The sequence below is a fragment of the Ambystoma mexicanum genome, chromosome 6q (assembly GCF_040938575.1).
Source record: "Ambystoma mexicanum isolate Mex_15411 chromosome 6q, UKY_AmexF1_1, whole genome shotgun sequence".
NCBI classification, from domain to species: Eukaryota; Metazoa; Chordata; class Amphibia; order Caudata; family Ambystomatidae; genus Ambystoma; species Ambystoma mexicanum.
The window spans coordinates 983923310-983943963 of record NC_090937.1 but is presented as its reverse complement, the minus strand read 5'-3'; the positions used below and the strand labels follow the sequence as shown (position 1 = coordinate 983943963).

Here is a 20654-nt window from a genome sequence, read left to right as displayed (position 1 = left end):
AACCACCATCCAAGCGGATGAGAGTCCACCCCCTCACCCCCCCCTTCCGTTCCACCCTTCACCTCCCTCTCCCCCACCAAGGGATGAGACTGGCATGGACGACGGTGGGTTGGGGGTGGGGGGGGTTGAGTGTCTCCCATCGCCGCCTGTCACATCTTCACCGCCCAACGAGAGCTCATTCCACGCCATGATCTCCAGGGCCTCAGAACTATTTCAGCTTGTCCCGGAGGAGAAGAAAGGTTTCCTATACCAGCGCCGGGGTGCGAAAAGAAAGAACCTGCTGTCGATTTGCAGTTGGATGATATTTGGGACTAGGGGTTGTCCCTCATGAACCCTTCATCGGCTCCGGCGAAGAGGGACCATTATGAAAAGATATGCAGGGTGCCGGACTCTGTGCCCAAGTGCTTACGGTCCCAGCCGTCACCATACTCTCTGGTGGCATTGGCGGCGACCAAGAAGAAGTCTTCGGGCTGTTCCACTCACCCGAGGTGGCTTCGAACCACGCCATTACAGTGGCCACGGACATTGCCGACACAGGATTCTGCCAATCGGGCAACAGCGTTTGCCTTCCCGGGGCTTGCTGAGGGCCACTAATTTCCACCAGGGTGTTCAGTCGAGGGTGTTGGACATGGGACATGCCCTTAGACGGGGACAATTTGTTTGGAAAGACTGTGGACGAGAACCCTTCAGGCCATCATGGCGGACACTGAGACGGCTCGTGCTTTGGGCATGCTCTTGCAACAACGGCTGTCCTTTCGAACTTCTGGAGGAAAATCCCAAGGTTCTTCTAAAGGATTCGGAGGTGGTGCTTCGTCCTACTGTCAACCCTACTGCTTGTCAGCTCAGTAGACCTACAGGGGCCGTGGAGGTGGAAGTCGTCGCCAATGCAGCGCTTCAATGTCAAAACTGAACCGACCGTGGAGTTGTGCCCCCACCCGTGATACTCAGTGGGAGGCCGGCTAGCGAACTTCATCAGTGTGTGGAAGACCATCTCCACCGACAGTTGGGTGCTGGACGCTCTCGCCCACGTACACACCCTAGAGTTCCAACGGAAGTGTCCCCGTATACCACGGGTGGCCTGTCAGGAAAATCACGTCCCTCCGCTGCTGCTGCTGGAGGTGCGGGCCATGCTAAGAAAGTGTGCGATAGAGCTCGTCCCAAAGAGGCTCCGGGGCTCCGCAGTGTACTTCCTGTTACTTCCTTGTCAAGAAGACTGGCGGTTGGAGGCCCATCCTGGACCTCTGACACCTGAACAAGTACTTGGTCTCAAAAGTTTCGGATGCTGACTCTTCAGCACGTGCTAGGACAACTGGGAAGAGGGGGATTTTCTGTCGTCGCAGGTCTTGGAAGATGCCTATTTTCACATCCCCATATACAAGGGCCACCACAATTATCTGCGCTTCGTGGTTCAAGGACAATACTACCAGTTCAAGGCACTTCCCGTCAGACTAAAGTCGGAGCGAAGAGTGTTCAAGTGCCTGGCGCCAGTGGCGGCGCAGCTGCGCCTAGGGAGGGATCCACGTGTACCCTTACCGGGACAACTGGCTCATCCGGGCAAGCTCAAAGGACATTGCCGTCAACCACACGGTGAAGACCGTTCACCTCCTGACAGATCTGGGGTTCTCGCTGAACTATGCAAAGTCCTGCTTGATTCCATCGCAGGACGCCCGGTTTCTGTGATCTCGACTCAAGTGTGTCGTGCCTGGCGTCCCCATCGGAGGAGAGGATAACGGACATCTTGGTCAAGGTAGGCTGGCTGTTGGCCCTGAAGGTCGCCACGGTTAGGTCCAACAAGTCCCTACTTGGCATGATTTCGTCATGCATATACCTCATTCTGTTGCAGGAGTTCGACGCCCGTTGGATACAAGTGTCCAGAAGCTTTGAGAACCAGATCACACTCGACGAGAGTTTCCGTTGAGTGATACGGTGGGGGGAGTGCGCGCACATCTGTCCGCAGGCGTGGATTTCCAGACCCCACCTCATCAGGAGACTCATGCCGGACGCCTCCCTGGAAGGATGGGGAGCGCACACCGGAAGTCTTCATGCAAGGGGCCTGTGGCTACCGGAAGAGAAGACCTTGCACATAAATGTGTTGGCGCTACGGGCAGTGTTTTGGGCCCTGAAGTCTCCCTTCCCTCAAGGTTAAGGTGGTACGGGTCTTCACGGACACCACCACCACGATGCTCCACATCCGGAACGGAGGGGGGAACCAGACACCCAGCGCTCTCCAGAGGTGCAGGACCTTTGGCACTGGGCAGTAGCCCAGGGGATGTTACTCATCCCGTTTCATCTGGCAGGAGTGAAGAACACTGTCGCCGACTCTCTCAGTAGGGAGCTGTGCTCGTGCCATGAATGGGAACTTCGGCAGGACCAAGTGGATCACCTTGGCAGGACCAAGTGGATCACCTGGTCCGCAGATGGGGCAATCCCCAGATCAATCTGTTTGCGACGAACACCAAGTGCCGAAGGTTCGCCAGCAGGTTTTTCCAGCTGGGGGAGCATGGGTGACGCTTTCTTTCCCCTAGGACGGCCTGTTCCTGTATGCGTTCCATCTGTTGCTTATTTGACTAGTCATTCAACTCAGACGGTCCCGGTGCACAATGATCCTCGTTGCACTGGTGTGGCCGAGACAGATATGGTACCCGGACCTTCTGGACATGTCAGCGTCCCCTCCAGTCAAGCTTCTGGCGGTCGCCGATCTTTTCGCCAGGGAATGAGGCGCGCTTCTGCACCACGACCCAGGATCGCTGAACCTGAAGGCCTGGCTCCTGCAGCACTAGAGTTTGGGAGGTACGATCTCCCAGCGGATTGTATGGAGGTGCTCGCCAAGGCCAGAGCTTTCTCTACACTCATATGCTACCGGAACAAGTGGAAGAGGTTCGACGTTTGGTGCCGTACTCGGAAGATCGACCCTCTACGGGTCACTGCTCCGCAGGTGCTTCCGTATTTGTTGTTGTTGGCCAAGACATTACTGGCCCATGCCTCCAAAGTTCATCTGGCGGCTATCTCCCGCTACACCAGATCTCCTGGACGATAATCCTTATGGTCGCATCGATTGGTCATGGAGTTCGTCAAAGGACTATTTTGCTCGTTCCTGCCGGTGAAGGCCCCGGCGTGGGAGCTCAATGTGGTGCTGACTAGGCTCATGGGTCCTCTGTTCGAGCCTATGCATTCGGCACCACTGAAAGTTTTTTGTTGTGGAAAACAGCTTTTCTTGTGGCCATCACCTCAGCACAAGTGGGACAGATCAGGCCCTCTCTTGTAAACCACCTTATTTGACATTCCTGGATACGAGGGTGGTGCTACGGACGCACTCATCCTTCATGCCCAAGGTACCGTCCGACTTCGATTTAAACAAGCCCTTCGTATTACCTGTAGTCTTTCCGATGCCTTCATCGCCGGCTGAGAGGACTTTGTACTCGCTGGATGTGGCTAGAGCACTGAAGTTCTATGTGGCCGCACAGTGTTTCCGGAAGACGTCGCAACTTTTTGTGAACTTTGGCCCTGTGAACCATGGAAAAGCCCTCTCCAAGGCTTCCATTCCCAGTGGCTCTCCGTATCCCTCACCCGTTGTCACCGTTTGGCAAACCGGCCGTTGCCTGGCCATCTGAGAGCCCACTCGACCAGAGCGATCGCTGCAACTACTGCGTTACTGTCTGGTGTGCCCCTGCTTGATATCTGCAGAGCTGCTACGTGGAGGTTGACGCACACTTTCACGAAGTTCTACGGCAGCAACAGGGATTCCAGGGAGGAGTCCAGAGTCAGCCAAGCAGTGCTGCACAACCTTTTCGCTTGAAGGTGAGCCTGGTGAGGAGGTAAGAGATGCTTAATTTTGAGATGCTTAATGTTGATCGTTGCCACCTCCCGTGGTTGTGCATGTGTGTACTGCTGTGTATTCTTTAATCATGTGCATGTGAATCCATGCCAGACCCCGTGCTGGAGAAGGAACATGTTACTTACCTGTAACTGTTGTTCTCCAGCATGTGTCTGGCATGGATTTCCTTGAGAACCCTCCGGCCTGCCCCTCTGTGGCTCCTCTTGGTCATACTGCCACTTTACGTGCTACCAAATCTGAAGATGGCTGGCAGAAGAGTGCGCTTAGGTAGAGGGCAGTCATTGGCTGAGGACAGTATGACTCGGAGACCAGTGATTGGTTGTTGGGAGAAAGACAGTTCAGAAGTGAAACTGATTTATTTTCTTTACCAAGGATTCCTGACAGGGAATATTCATGAGCATGTGAATCCATTCCAAACCCATGCTGGAGAACAGTTAGAGGTAAGTAACTTGTTCCTTACATTTCGATGAATAGTATTGACATCTTCTATTCCTACAGGGGAATAATTACAGTAATTGCTGTTATTTTTTTTATTTTTTATTGTATTTGGTTTGCAATCTACATACAATAGATGATAAACCTTTTCTATTTGAAATTCATCCTTCTGATATAAAATTTTAAAAGTAATTTTTTTTTATCGTGCTAGATTGCGATGATAAAATAAGAAAAGAGAAAAAGAGTAAAAAATGATTAAAAGAGGACGGAAAATGAGGAGAGGAGAAAACCAAATGGTATAGATGGCTTTTCTGGAGTCCAAACCTTCCTCCTTTCTTTCACAGTTCGTTAGGGGCATAGGTTTGTGTAAGGTTTCTGAAGATCCCCATACTGAGACAACTATTTCACTCCTTTCTACGAGTGTCCCGCTCCCCCTCAAAATAATAAATAGATCAAGATGAAGTTAATTTGTTATTACAGAAACCAGTTTTCTGGCTAATCATTAAACCTCCAATAGTGCTAGTCTATATTTCTTCAGTCCTTCTTTTTGGTAATTGCAGTAATATATTGTAGCAAAAAAATTCTCCTTGATGGGGTGTGGAATGTAATACTGTAAATTAAAATTGCTGGTACATGCTAAAACTCCAGTTATTGGACTAAAATATACTGAATCCCAGGGGGACAGGTATTGCCCCATAGTCACTTTAGGAGAGTTCAAGTTTAGTTCATGAGTTCCCCAATAAATGGGACAAAGCTAACGGGCATAGCTGCAGTTGTGTACAGTAATTGCTAATTCTCCCCCAACGGTGCAGAGAAGGCTGCAACTGACCCTAGGGGATGCCACAGAAGACTCTTTAAGGGCTCCATTGTCTGGTAAGAAACCCAGCAGCCACAGGAAGAAATGCATCAAAGCAGGATTTCAGCCAGTAGAACTGTATGGCAAAACGTGTAAGTATCTGAAGAATATTTCGGACCTAAACCACAAGGGGTCAGATTGGGTTAAGTATCTATAATAGAATATGTTCAGGTTGTGGTTCCTGAAAAGCCAGTTCAGGAAGGGTCAAGTGAACTGTTCTCCAGGTCAGTTTTCCATGATGTGGTCACCCATGGACATTGACAACTCGGAAGCCCACATCTATCAGGACGGCTAACGCAATGGCCATATTAGCACGTTACTACCGCAAGCTGTTGTACAAGTTTGGTCCCTTTCTGGAGTTCCTGCCGGATGACAAGAAGCCTTGGACATCTTCCATGAAGGCGAGTTGGCAGCAGACCATGCCATTACGGTCTCTGGACCTCGCAGACACTGGTTTTTGCCAGCTTGGGAATGGAGCGGTCCTACGTAGGCAGGGTTGGCTCAAGTCCACAGATTTTCGATCCGATGTTCAGACCAGGGGTTGTGGTGTGCCCTCTGACGGATCTGCTCTTTATGGGAAGAAGGTGGATGAGGCCTTAGTCTGTCGATAAAAATGGACATGGAAACTGCATGCTACTTGTGCACAATACAGCAATGGCGCCAGTACTTTCGTTCAGGAAAAGGGCGTTATGGCAGCACTCTGCGGGATAGCCATTCCAGGTACCAGTCTTCCTCCTTCTACAAGACCCCGTACTCATTAGGGGACCAATACAGGAAGAGGTCCCAGTCCTACAGAGGTTTGCAGCGACGCAGTGTCTCTTCCCAACCTAGGGACCAATCTGCCAAACAAGCATGACCAGCCCAGTGCCGGGTCCTCCCACTGCAACACCCCTGTGGGAAGACAGCTGTCAAGGTTCGTCAAAGAATGGACACACATCACGGCCGAATGAGTGCTATCCCTCCTCCAGCAGGGCTAATCGCTGGAGTTTGTGGACTATCCACAGGACATTCCGCCTACACACAAACGAGAAAGGTTGTGACAACTTTTGCTTCAGGAAGTGCAGGCTCTGCAGCAGAAAGGCGCAGTTGAGAAAGTTGGTACAGGTGTATACTGGTGCTACTTACTGGTAAGGAAAAAAAATCGCTGCACAAGTCAGGGGGGTAGAGGCCCATATTGGATCTGAAGGTGCTCAACAAGTTCCTAAAGGTGCAAACGCTCTTCATGGTCACGCTACAGCAGGTCTAGTCCCAGCTACAACAATGAGATTTCTGGAGTCCCTCAACCGCTAGGATGCCTATTTGCACATCCCTATTCACCTCTCTAAAACCATGCTACCTATACTCCGTGGTGGCAGGAGTACATTATAGTTCAAGGCCCTTCCATTTGGCCTGCGGTCTATTCCACAGGTTTTCACCAAAGGCCTTGCTCCAATGGTGGCTCACCTGCGACAAAGGGGCATTCATGTCTACCTGTATCTTAGCAACTGATTGGTAAGAGCCCTCTTATCCCATGCCAGAAACAAACCCTGCCATCACAATCCAGTGTCTACAGCAACTGGATTTCTCCAACTTGCCAAAGTCATACCTAGTTCCATCTCAACAGGCACCCTATGTCGGAGCAAGGCTTGACACCCAAACTAGCACTGCCAGACCTTCAGACAAGTGTGGCAGCTCTTCTACACAAGGCGCGCTGTCGCAACAGCACCCAGTTAACGCCAGTCCGCAATGACAACTCCCTGCTGGGGATGTTGTCATGCATCCTGTTGATCACCAGCTGCCGATTACACTTGATATAGGTGCAGGAATTCCTGGATGCTCGCTGGATCCAAGCCTCTAGCTCCTGCGATGACTGCATTGCTCTAACACCGGTTTTCAAACTGAGCCTTCGCTGGTGGTCAGTGAGGGAACATCTGGTGCAGGGCGCCCCGTCAGGTTCCCGGACCATCAGCACGACCGATGCTCCAGTGGAGGGCTGGGGCACCCACTGTCAAGACCAGCACACCAGGGGCCTTTGGTTGGAGGAAGAATAGAGCCAGCACATCAACCCGCTGGAGCTATGAGCAATATTTTGGGCCCTGACATCTTTTCTTACCCCCCTGAGGGGAAAAGTGGTATGGATTTACACGATTGTTAGGCAAGATTTGGAGTAGTACCCTTTGGGTTCACTACAACATCTTTCACCTCCTGGCAATAGGAACACCACCTTTGGTAGAAGTCTGTACTTCAGTGTGCTGCAAACTCTCATCTCAGAACAGGTTATCATGCCATGTTCTTTCTGGAGAGGAGCGCCAGCTACCTTTTTTTTTTTTTTAATATTTGAAAGGAACTTGGGGTTGGTCTCCCCAAGTTACCTGGGGGCAACCAGACGTGGACTCCCTGCTCACTGTGCTCAGAGGCGCAGCTTCACCTCACTGATGAGGCCCAACAAGGCTGAAACACGTGTATGGGGTTGCTGTTGGTACTCTTGTTCAGAGAGGAATTGCCATAGCATTTCGGTGCTGGACTGCCCATGAGGGTGGGACAAAGACTGATATGCAAATGGGTATTTCCCATCTGTGAAACGTACAGTGAGCAAAAAGCGTGTGCTGCAAACTCTCATCTCAGAACAGGTTGTCATGCCTTGTTCTTTCTGGAGAGGAGCGCCATCTACCTTTTTTAAAATTATCTGTTCTACACAGGTTGGCAGAGCAGCCAGGCTATCTCGAGAGGGGTCAATGTGAGTAGCAGAGGCGTTAGAGATTCACAGTATTCAAATGAACTCTTACACACAAGGTTTCTTGATTAAAGAATTATGAATTTGAGTCAGTTTGAATAAGCATTCAGAAGGGGCCAATATAATAATGCACAAACACACTCCAAAATACACACTTAGTTTCTCTAAATCATTAAATACCCATTTGGGATGTCACACAGACACTTTCTGCACCCTTGGGTGACTTAAATAGCTAGGACACTGTGGACATTAATGTATCACTGTTGTATTTAGAACAATACTGAGGAGTATGTCAAAGAAAAGGGTTATTAGAATAAAAGCAGAGAATACAAATATTCAGAAGCAGGTAAGTACCTTTGAACCCCCCAATGCAGAGTCATGCAGGAGGCCAGGCCGAAGCGGATTGGGCAAAAGTCTAAGTGAGCTGAAGCACTGCTTGTAGGCAAATAAAAGTCTTGCACAAAGTCTTTGTAGAAAAAGTAGAATCAATGTAGGGCCACAAGCTGGGAGGCTTGTGAGAAGTAGAAGATGCAGGCAACCCTACAGGGGCAACCAAGACCAGACTCAACTGAGAAAGTAAGGTTACACAAGAGGTAAATTCTCTTGGACTGTACAGTACTTTTGGTTGGAAGAAATGGTTCCAGCTGGCTTCTGTTCCTGTGTGGGGTCTGCAGATCCTTTTGTTCCTGTGCCTCAGTCGTGGGGACAAGAGGGAGGACTTCTGGGGACCCCTGCAACACAACAGTCGGCGACAGAAAAGGACAAACTTCAGAATAATTTTGCGGTTTCAGCTCCTCACGTCTCAGCAAATGGCACCAAGCGGACATCGGATACCACTTTGGACTTTCCTCGCATCTGGGGTCCAGCAGTCTGTTGAGGTGGCTCAGGCATGGTCAGTCCAGCTTACTAGGAGTCCGGAGGGTCTTCCAGCAGCTCGGGTCCGTTTTAAAAGTGATGCACTCCAATCTGGTGTTCCTCTCCCTGGCACTTCGGTTCCTGCAGCAGCGAGGAAGTACAGCCAGCTCTGAGAGGATGTGCAGACGAGTTCACTTTGGAGTTGATTGGTCCCACCAACTCGCAGGAAGAAGGTGTCCTCAGAGGGCTTCTCGAGTCGAGGCGAATTCGTAGCTTCAGCACAGCAGCAGGGCTTCACCGGGCAAACAAACTGTCCACGAGTTGCAGCAGGCGTCTCTTCCAAGTTCTTCTTTGGATTCCGTCGTCCAGTGATCGACTCTGCCTTCCAAGCCAAAAAGCCTTGCCTTTTATGCATTCTCCCATTCATTCCAGCCGAGCTGTCAATCACACAGCACCAGCCATTAATTGTAGAAAGGGCAACATAAAATAGTTACATGAGAGACTAGACAAAGGGGATACTAAGTAACCCCTCCAGCACCCTATTGTAAGATAGTATGTGCTGGGTCTAGAAAGTTACAATGTTAGTAAAGTCAATTTAACTTCACTGCTCTTGGAAACAGTAGTTTATCCAAGAGGAGGTATTTAAACCTTTGGGAAATCTGAAAGACTTCTGTCACTGCACAGAAGGTGCTGTGTGACAATGTAAAGATGTCTATGGAGTTTGTAGACTCCATAACCAAAAAAGAAACTGTTTAAATCACATTACATACATGAGAGTGGGGGGGGGGGAAAAGGATCTCACTTTCTCCAGTTTAAATATTAAATGTCCTAAAATCCAGCAAAGTTGCTGGGGATCTCTAAGGTAGAGAGGAATTGGCACATTTTTGAGAATTCTCCCTAACATACAACACAATGTCGATGCTTTTTTGTCTACAAGCAAGGAGGAACAGGGTCCCCACAGCTTTCCAGGGAGGGCCAAGCCCTGTGGTATTGGGCTCTACAGTAGGGCATATTTCTCATTCCCCTTAATCTACCGGGATTCAAAACACTCTGGCGGACTCACTTAGTAGGGAGTTGCGCTCCTGCCATGAGTGGGAACTGCACAAATGACAAGCTTCACTTGTTTCAAATGTGCAGCACCCGTAGATCGACTTCTTTGCCACCCACGACAACAGTTGCTGCAGAAACGTTGCCAGCCGCTTCCCCATCCGGAGAGCTTGGGGGACGCCTTTGCATACACACCTCCAGACTGTATCGGTGCAAACTGATATTAGTGAGCCCTGTATGGCCGAGACCGTTGTGGTATTCATACCTCCTTGCCCTCTTGTCAGCAACACCGATCAAGCTGCTCCCCCACACCATTTGCTCCTGTCTAGGAATCTGGGAGCTGTACTGCACCACGTCCTGGCCCCTCGCAATCTGACGGCCTGGCTCGTGTAGTCCTAGAGTTCAGGGCTTTGACCCTTCCGCAAGATTGCCAGGCGATTTTTGGCCAGGGCTAGACCTGCGTCCACCTTGAAATGCTACAAAAGCAGGTAGAAACGTTTTCAAGTATGGTGCAAAAACCGACTGTGATCTCATATCATCCGACCGGAGGATCTGTTGCCATATCCGTTTTCCCTGTCTGGTTTAACGCATTCTTCCTTTAAGGTGCACCTAGCTTCGATCTCCAGGTACAACCGCACTGCAGGGATGCCATGCCTGTTGTCTGACTGGCTGGTTAAGGAGTTTTTGTGTGGGCTGTTCCGGTCTTTTCCGTCGGTCGGTTGCCCAGCTCCAGCATGGGAGCTCAATGTGCTACTTGCAAGACAAATGAAGCCACGGTTTGAGCCCTTGCACCAAGCATCTATTAAACATATTTTCTGGAAAATGGCGTTCTTGGTGGCCATAACTTCGGCCAGGCGAGTTGGGGACATCCAGGCCTTTTCCGTAAAACTGCCCTATTTGACGTTTCACAAGAACAAGGCTGTTCGTCGTACCAACCCGACATTTGTGCCTAAGGTGCAATCTGCGGTCCATCTAAATGAGCAGATGGTTCTGCCTGTATTCTTTGGCACACCATCTCCAGCGAAGCAAGCCCTGCACACGCTGAATGTGGTATGTGCCCTCAACTACTATGTGGCGTGTAATAAGTCATTCCATACAACAGATCAATTGTTTCGTTCAGACTTTCTGGGCCTGGGAAGGCTCTCTTCCATTGCCAGATGGATTGTTGCCTGCATCTCATTCTGCCATCAGCAAGCCGGCAGACCGCTTCCCAGCAGGCCCAAGCTCACTCTACCAGAGCAGTAGCTGCAACTACTGCTTTTCGCTCTGGAATTCCACTGCCTGACATCTGCCGTGCAGCCAGCTGGAGATGGGTGTAGACACAGATTCTACTGTGTCGACAGACATTCTGCGGTAGTCTAGAGTCAGCCAGTTGGTTCTGCAGAACCTTTTTGCGTGAGGTGGGTAAGTCTCCAGTGGTAAGTTATGCTAGGGGAGCTTGCTTCCACTCATGGGTTTTGTTGTAATACTGCTTTGTAATCTATTCACAGCATGTGAATCTATGAAAGATCCAATGCTGGAGATGGAATACGCTACTTCCCTGTAACTCCGGTTCTCCAGCATTGGTATCTTTCATAGATTCATGTGCGATCCCTCTCAGCTACCCTGCATGGCTTGTGTTTTTGGCTCTTGCTGCCACTCTCATGCACTGCCAAATCTGAAGATGGTTGATGGGGGAGGAGCTAAGGGAGGTGTTCCTATTGGCTTTGATCAGTTTGACCCAAAATGACTGATAGAGCACAAAAGTGACGGGAAGCTTTCATTTTAAGTTGAAAATGCTGTTACCGAGGATTCCCAGCCTGACGACTGGGAATAGTCACAGCATGTGAATCTATGAACGATACCAATGCTGGAGAACCAGAGTTACAGGTAAGTAACGTATTCCTAATCACACAGTACACAAGGTGAATGGTTACTTGTTGTTTACATGTTTACACCTTTGACATGACTCCCAACTACCTCCATACATTCAATCATGATTTCTGTTACTTTCTTCTCTGAATCGAAGTTACTCCCTACTAATTGTTGGCTGTACACAATGCATTAATTATTCGCCTAGGCTCACTAGTTTCAAAGACTTCGTTTAATTTTTCATTTTTAAAGCAGAATTTATTGTAATACGCAATCTGTTATCCAGCATGGGGTCTGGCATGGATTCACATACTCATGAATATTCCCCGTCGTCAGGCCGGGAATCCTCGGTATAGAAAAAATCAGTATCAGTTTCGTTTCTGATCTGTCTTTCTTAGTAGTAACCAATCACTGGTCTCTGGGTCATACTGCCCCCAGCCAATGACTGCCCTCTCCCTAAGCCCCGTCTCTGGCAGCCATCCTCAGATTTTTACCGCACGTTCAAGTGTTGGGAGTCCTCGTGCTGTAGCTCTCGAGCTTTTGCTGCGTTTTCGCGCTTTTTCAGGAGTTTTCTCATTTTTCAGTTAAATAGAGCCTCAAGCTCCACCGTTTCTACATCTGATCAACGGGGATCCGTTTCGAAGTTTTCTACGCCCCTCAAGGGTGAAGTTTTCGTCGAGTTAAGCTTTTGGAGGATTCCAGAAGTTCCGAGGCCTACCCTGGACATGGCCCAGGAGAAAAGAAGCTGTTCAGGACCTGCCCTGGATGCCAGCTTCAGAATGTTTTCAAGGAGGACGAGCATTCGTTATGCCTCTACTGTCTCCATGAGGACAAGACGCACACGGAGAAGGACTGCGTTTTGTGGGAACATGTCGGAGCGGACCATGAAGGATCGCCAACTGGCTGGAAGGGAAGAGCCCGTCAGGCGAGGAAGAAAAAGGTCAGAGCGGTCTTCTAAGTCCTGTGAGGGCGCCCCGGCGACGGGGGCCCAACAAAAGGCTAAGCACCGTGAGTCCGCGGGCACCGGGAGCGCCGAACGGTCTGGCTCCTTGGCTGCCAGGCAGGGCTGATCCTCCCCGGCGCCATGAACCACGAGCCAACGCTCTGGCTCGGGTAAGAGGGTACGAAAACCCGGTGAAGCTTCTGGAGAGGCCTCGGTCAATCTCGAAGATTCCGGCAGAGGGGGAGCGAGGCTCGGACCCCCCCCACCCCCTAAGGTGAAGGCCCCAGGCATCCAGAAGGCGACAATGGCCTTAATTCACCCTGCTAAGACCTCGATTGAGGATGCCGCGGCCCTGGCTCAGCCTGTGGAGGCTACACCAGTGGAGGCGACCTCAGGACCCAGAGGCTCTCCCTGCCACTGCGGAGGGAGTCGTCTTTCAGGCCCATTGAGAAGACCCCCACGAAGTCCTCGTTGGAAAAGGTGGGGGAGGGGCTGGTGGCCATCGTGGATACGGACACGACCTCTGAAGAAGAGCTCATCGAAGTCGTGGAAGAGGCCCAGCCCATCGGGAGGGATCCCGACGAGGGCGACTACGAGAGCAACGCTGTCGCCGACAAGGCTTCTCAAGAGCCCTCGCGCCTGTCGTTTCAGGTGCCGCAGGAACACTTCGGCGGCCATTTTGTCAGCGATTCAGTCCTTTTGCTCGGAGATGAGGACAAGGTTGCCCTTTCCCTCGACGGAGGTACCTGAGCCAGACCCGACAGGGGAACCGGAGCCAGGACCTTCGGAAAGTCCATCGCATAAGAGGACAACGACGCATCCTACACCACCTCTCCCACCTCTGCGGCCTGCTCTGCCTTCCCCCCGGTCTACTAACCACGGGGATGATACAGGCACGGACACGGCTACGACAGGTACAGATGACGACGGGACGTGCCCCCCCCCCGTCACACCCTGCTCGGGCATCCCCGTCCGACGAGATTGGATCCTTGGATGCCATGATTTCCAGGGCATCCAAGCTCTTCCAGCTCTGCCCAGAAGAGAAGGAAGGGTTCCTTTACCAACGGCGCGAGGCTAAAAGGAAGACGGTCCTCGCCGTACCGCTTCTTGATGACATCCAGGATGAGGGGCTCGCCCTCCTCAAGAACCCTGCCACGGCGCCGGCAAAGAGGGACCGGTACGAGAAGTACCGGGTCCCCGACGCTGCCCCCTTGTGCCTTCGGGCAAAACCTACCCCAGATTCGGTCATCTCGGCGGCGGCAAAGAAGAAAGCTGGGGGGGCATCGGCCTCGACATCAACTTCCCCGCCGGACGGCGAGGGCAGGAAGTTGGACACGATGGGACGACGGATCATCTCATCCGCAGCGATGACTATCAAGGCGGCCAACGCCCTGGCTATCATAGCCCGCTATGACAGGGAGTTGTGGTTCAAAATCGGCCCTCTTTTGGACTTCGTTTCCGGACGCCAAAAGGGCTGAGGCCCATGAAATCCTACAGGAGGGTGAGATTGCTTCGGACCACGCCATCACGGTGGCAACGGACATCGGCGACACCGGTTTCCGTCAGCTGGGCAACAGCGTTTGCTTAAGACGACGAGGATGGGTCAAGGCCACGGACTTCCGCCAGGACGTACAAACAAGGTTTTGGACATACCCTTCGACAGGAACAACCTGTTTGGGAAGGCGGTTGAGTCCCTTCAGGCCATCAAGACAGACTGCCCGGGCACTGAGAGTGCTCAAACGACGACGGCCGTCCTTTCGGAGCTCTAGAGGCAGACGAGGTGCCTCCACGGGATCCGGCAGTGGCTCCTCCACGTACCGCCAAGCGGCAAGATCTTCGTCCCAGGAAGCCTACAGGGGACGCGGCAAGTCAGGTGGTGCCCGTCATCGTCAGGGAGGTCAAGGAGGCAAGGCGGCCTCGAAACAAGATTGAACCGACCGTGGGGCCGGCTGGCGAGGTTCGTCAGCGTGTGGGAGTCCATCTCCACCGACCGTTGGGTGCTGGACGCCCTGGCCCTCGAGTTTCAGAAGTGCCCTCGCGTTCCACCCGTGGCCAGGAAGGAAAATCACGTCCCTCAACTACTGTTGGAAGTAAGGGCGATGCTCAAGAAGGGTGCCATCGAGCTCGTTCCAAAGAGGCTGGGGGGGCTCTGGAGTTTACTCAAGGTACTTCCTCGTAAAAAAGAAGACAGGAGGATGGCGCCCAATCCTGGACCTACGACGAATGAACAAGTACATCAAGGCACAGAAGTTCCGTATGGTCACCCTCCAGCACATGCTGGGACAACTGGAGGAGGGCGATTTCCTGTCGTCGTTGGAACTGGAGGATGTGTACTTCCAAGTCCCCATTCTAAAAAGACACCGAAAGTTCCTCAGGTTCGTGGTCCAAGGGCGGCACTACCAGTTCAAGGCCATCCCATTCGGATTGAAGTCGGCACCCAGGGTGTTCACCAAGTGCCTCGCACCAGTGGCTGCGCCTACAGGGGATCCACGTCTACCCCTACCTGGACGACTGACTCATCCGGGCAAGGACGAGGGAGCTCGCCGTGGAGCACACTGCGAAGACCGTCCAGCTGCTCACGGACCTGGGATTCTCCATCAATTTTCCAAAATCCCACCTGGTTCCGTCGCAAGTCACCCTGTTTCTGGGAGTCAAGCTCGACACAGTGGCGCGGCTGGCCACGCTGTCGGAGGAAAGGACCAGGACCATTCTGGGCAAGGTGCAGCATCTGCTGGCCACAGACATGGCCAGGGTAAGATCTATCAAGTCCCTCCTCGGGATGATGTCCTCCTGCATTTATCTGGTGCGCCTTTGCAGGCTTCGGATGCGCCCCTTACAAGAGTTCCTGGACGCCCGCTGGGTCCAGTCGATGGGCAGCTTCGAGGACAGGATCCCTCAACGAGACGTTCCGTCAGGCGATCTGGTTGTGGGGTACCCGCTCCCATCTGTCGGCGGGCACGGACTTTCAGACCCCAGCTCACCAGGTGACGGTGACGACGGACGCCTCCCTGGAAGGTTGGGGAGCGCACTCCGGAGATCTTCGCGCGAGAGGCCTTTGGCTCCCAGAGGAGAAGTCCCTCCACATCAACATTTTGGAGCTCTGCGCAGTGTTCTGGGCCCTCGGGTCCTTTCTCCCTTCCCTCAAGGGCAAGGTGGTGAGGATCTTCACCGACAACGCCACCACGATGTTCTACATCCGGAAGCAGGGCGGAACCAGGTCCCCAGCCCTATCCAAAGAAGCCCAGGATCTGTGGCATTGGGCCGTCGCCCAACGGATGTATCTGGTGCTTCATCTGGCAGGAATAAAAAACACGATCGCCGACTCACTCAGCAGGGAGCTGCGGTCGTGCCACGAGTGGGAACTACGCCAGGATCAAGTGGATCAACTCTTCCGACGATGGGGTGAACCCTAAATCGATCTCTTCGCGACGAATTCCAAGTGCCGGAGGTTCGCCAGCAGGTTCCCCCAGCCGAGGAGCATGGGCGATGCTTTCTCGTTCCCCTGGGACGGCCTATTTCTTTATGCGTTCCCTCCGCTGCCGTTGCTGCTCCGGCTCATCAACCAGCTCAAGAGGTCCCGGTGCAGGATGATCCTCGTCGCACCGGCGTGGCCGAGACCGATCTGGTTCCCGGACCTTCTGGACTTGTCAACGTCCACACCAGTCAAGCTGCCGACGGACGCAGACCTTCTCTCCAGAGAAGGAGGCGCCATTCATCACCACAACCCGGAGTCGCTGAACTTGCAGGTCTGGCTCCTGCAGCACTAGAGTTTGGAGGGTACGACATCCCGGCCGACTGCAGAGAGGTTCTTGCAAAGGCCAGGGTGTCCTCAACTCTCAAGTGCTATGGACATAAATGAGTTCTCTGTCTGGTGCCGTGCACAGAAGATTAGCCTTCTGCGGATTACGGCCCCTCAAGTACTGCCGTACCCACTGTCGCTGGCCAAAGCTGGACTGGCTCACGCCTCCATCAAAATACGTCTGGCTGCAATCTCCCGATATACCAGGACTACGGGACGGGCGTCCTTGTGGTCTCATCGCCTGGTGAAAGAATTCATGAAGGGACTATTCCGATCATTCCCGCCGGTGAAGGCTCCTTCCCCGGCGTGGGAGCTTAATGTGGTGCTGACCAGGCTCATGGGGGCCCAATTTGAGCCTATGCATTCGGCACCTCTGAAGTTCCTATCATGGAAGACAGCTTTCCTCGTGGCCATCACCTCCGCACGACGAGTGGGAGAGATCCAGGCCCTATCTTGCAAGCCTACATACTTGACTTTTCATGACACGAGGGTGGTGCTGAGGACGCACCCCTCCTTTATGCCCAAGGTGCCGTCGGACTTCCACCTCAACGAGCCCTTGGTGTTGCCAGTTTTCTTCCCGTCGCCTTCGTCGCCGGCCGAGAGGACTTTGCACTCGTTGGATGTAGCTAGAGCGCTGAAGTTCTACGTGGACTGCACAAAGAGTTTTCGGAAGACGTCACAGCTGTTTTTGAACTTTGGGACTGTGAATCAAGGGAAGGCTCTCTCGAAGACTTCCATTTCCAGATGGCTCTCCGGCTGCATCATGCACTGTCACCGGTTGGCAAACCGACCGCTGCCCGGGCGTCCGAGACCCCATTCGACCAGAGCGATCGCTACTACCACGGCGTTCCTGTCTGGTGTGCCCCTGCTGGACATCTGCAGGGCTGTGACGTGGAGGTCGACGCACACCTTCACAATATTCTACTGCGTCGATCGGGACTCCAGGGAGGAGTCCAGGGTCGGCCAAGCAGTGCTGCGCAACCTGTTCACCTAAGGTGAGCCTGGTGAGGAGGTAAGAGATGCTTAATGTTGAGTTGTTGTATTGCTTAATGTTGCCACCTCCCGTGGTTGTGCATGTGTGTACTGCTATGTATTCTCTTATTCATGAGCATGTGAATCCATGCCAGACCCCATGCTGGAGAAGGAACAAGTTACTTACCTGTAACTGTTGTTCTCCAGCATGGGTCTGGCATGGATTCACATGCGAACCCTCCCGCCTACCCCTCTGCGGCTCTTCACTTGGTCATACTGCCACTTTACGTGCTACCAAATCTGAGGATGGCTGCCAGAGGCGGGGCTTGGGGAGAGGGCAGTCATTTGCTGGGGGCAGTATGACCCAGAGACCAGTGATTGGTTACTACTAAGAAAGACAGATCAGAAACGAAACTGATACTGATTTTTTTCTTTTTTCTATACCGAGGATTCCCGGCCTGACGGGGAATATTCATGAGCATGTGAATCCATGCCAGACCCATGTTGGAGAACAACAGTTACAGGTAAGTAACTTGTTCCTTACTGTACACTACCTAATTCTTGACTTGCATGCACACTTCCAGAAATCTCTTTAGCTGGCAGCATCTTAACCGTGCCCCCCCCTCTTCTCATGGTAATCTTTTCCCTTAGTTTATGTAACTTACACCCGTTCTAAAATGGCACAACACCTTTACAATAATTGATGCTTTAGCTTTGACTGTGTTTTATTTTGCATTAAATTGCAGTGAGTTTACGAATGCCCTTTGAAAAGTCCTAATATTAATGCATTTCTCACGTGTAATGCTTTTTGCCAATTCAGGAAACCCGAAAGGAGCCATGTTGACGCATAAAAATGTTGTGAGCAATTTTTCTGCCTTTATGAAAATGACAGAGGTAAATATTAAGCTTGCACTGTTCATTTCATGTTCATTCTTTGAATGCTGTACAGAGTGATTGCTAAAAATCAAGGGTGATGATTTCAGAGCCTTTGTCTTTTTTGCTGAACTATTGTCGATGGTGGTGGTTACTTTTGGAAACTAATGCTTGCAGGTTGTATATTATGTTGCCGCATTTCCACCACAGTACTAATGGTAATAGACAGTCTTGTCCTATTATGAAAATGGATCCTCCCTCCTGTGCGACCCTTCTATTACTTTGCGGCAATGTGCACTTGCATTAAACCTTTTGAACAACCAAGTTCATCTGTGTCTAATAAGATGCATGGGTCACTGCTGCTTTAAAGAGGCTGGTCTTGACTCTCTGATCTAGTAGTTGCTGGTAGCCCACTGAAGTGAATTTGCAAACTTGATCATCTCTTTGATCTATTCCATCATGAAAAAAGCGTCCCTTCCCATGGCAAGTTAATGGTCCTGTTACTCGTGCAATCGTCCCGATTGTTCTCATCAGAGAGCACCATGGTGATAAGTTGACCTTAAAATTGGTGCCCATTTTCTCCCATCAATTGGCAATTGGAACACTCTTCAGTTACTGTTTTGTTTGGACCTCTGCAATACCTTGTACTAAAAGGGCTGTTACAATTATGTGGTTGACAGCCATTTTATTCAGCCACTTGAAGTCGCACTGATTAGTGATGCAGCCAGGCAGACTTAAATGACTACAAATCTACCTGACCACTATTGTGCTCAAAGTAGAGGGTAAGTTTAAAAATGCATCGTCCTGTGACCATGAAACTCTGTATCAACCTACTAGTACGTCGAGCACATCTGGCCCCAAACATGTGCAATATTTTTTTTACGTAACATTACTTGCCCTTAAACAAGTATTGCCCAATTTTAATGGTACTGTAATCGCTTAGATCATCAGGCCACTGTCTGGTGTGTAAAATATGCTACTATTCCATTGAATGTGTAATCAACAAAAGGTGGTACCCATGCAATGTGTAATCTGAAGACTACATTTAATTACAACTGGTGTTTACCCTTTTGTTTCTTCAAAGTATTACAACAATTTGTTGTGAGTGAAGGAGACATGGCAGAGTTAAATTACTCACGTCCTGTAGTGATAGCAGTCAGCTCCAATATTCCCAACACCACACTAGTCTTGCTTAATCATATCACAAATATGAAAGGTAAGACAATGGGTGAATTACTTAGTCTTGACAGAAGTGTGCCCCCCAAATTTTTTGTAGCCTCAAATTTGTATACCAGTTTTCCAAAACACCTTCACACTTCATATCTGTGGGTGCCCCCGCTTCTGAAGGTACAAATGTAAGGTTGCCTGGAGCCACTTTGTATCCTGGTGGCACGGCCAGTGGATATTCTGCCAGTTGAGGCACTTTGTTTTAGCAGACCACTGAACAGTGCCACAATTTCTTTGTCCTGCCACACCTTAAATCTTTGCTAGATATACATACATCATCAGCCTTCAAAATTAGAGTCAAGTGATGTCCTACTTGGAGGAGCTTAACAACTAAACTATAATTCTTCTCTGGTTGATGTTATGACTCTTTTTGTTACTGCCACAAGAGCTTGTTGAATCACATCTTGAGTGTGCATGGCCTTTTACTTCTCGCTTAAATAAAATGTCAATACCCAGGGTCAGGCAGATGGTCCCTCCCAAGGCCCTGCAGTCTTGAATGCAGAAAAGTTTCCTGATCAATTGAATGGATTGCATCGATCAGGAAATACTGATGGTTCTTTCTTGATATATTCACACATCATCCTAGCCTCCATCCAATTGAGGCATCTTTCTTGGTCTGACCAGCAAATATTCACTATTGACGTTCCTTGCAGGATCTCTACCCTGTCGGCGGGAAACGGCGGCAATCGGCAAGACCGATTTCTGAGAAATCTTCAGACAATTTCTCCAAAACCTTCGAAGTTGCCAAATATACCAGTAATACAGACCTGCTTTGGAACATCTTGGACCTTTAAATTGAAAGAACCGTCCAAGTAGATGTTCCGTAGGCCGCATCCTGGACAAATCCTGAACAGAGGCGTTGAGTCTTCCTTCAAGGCCTACCCCGCGTGGAGATGGCAGAGAAGAAGCTTCTGGGATCCTCCAAGAAGAAACTCAATGAAAAATCGCCCTTGAGGGGCGCTGAAGAATCAGAAAACTGGTCCCCGTTAATCGGAAGATGGATCGATGGAGCTTGTAGAGTAGAACTCTAAGAAAAATCAAAAAAATGCAGTATAAGCTCGAGAGCTATAGCACGAGGACTCCCAACACTTGAACGTGCGGTAAAAATCTGAAGATGGCTGCCAGAGGGGCTTAGGTAGAGGACAGTCATTGGCTGGGGGCAGTATGACCCAGAGACCAGTGATTGGTTGTTGGGAGAAAGACAGTTCAGAAGTAAAACTGAAACAGGTTTTTTCTTTAGAGGATTCA

The 20654-nt window shown here is 50.9% G+C and overlaps 1 protein-coding gene across 6 annotated transcripts in view; it reads left to right on the top strand.

The window, feature by feature from the left end:
• Nucleotides 1-20654, top strand: part of ACSL1 (acyl-CoA synthetase long chain family member 1) — an 877045-nt gene that overhangs the window by 473923 nt on the left and 382468 nt on the right. For all 6 annotated transcript variants that reach the window (XM_069631504.1, XM_069631500.1, XM_069631503.1 and 3 more), the window contains one exon: nt 18127-18200. In XM_069631504.1, the coding sequence (XP_069487605.1) occupies nt 18127-18200 (74 nt within the window). The remainder of the gene's footprint in view (nt 1-18126; nt 18201-20654) is intronic.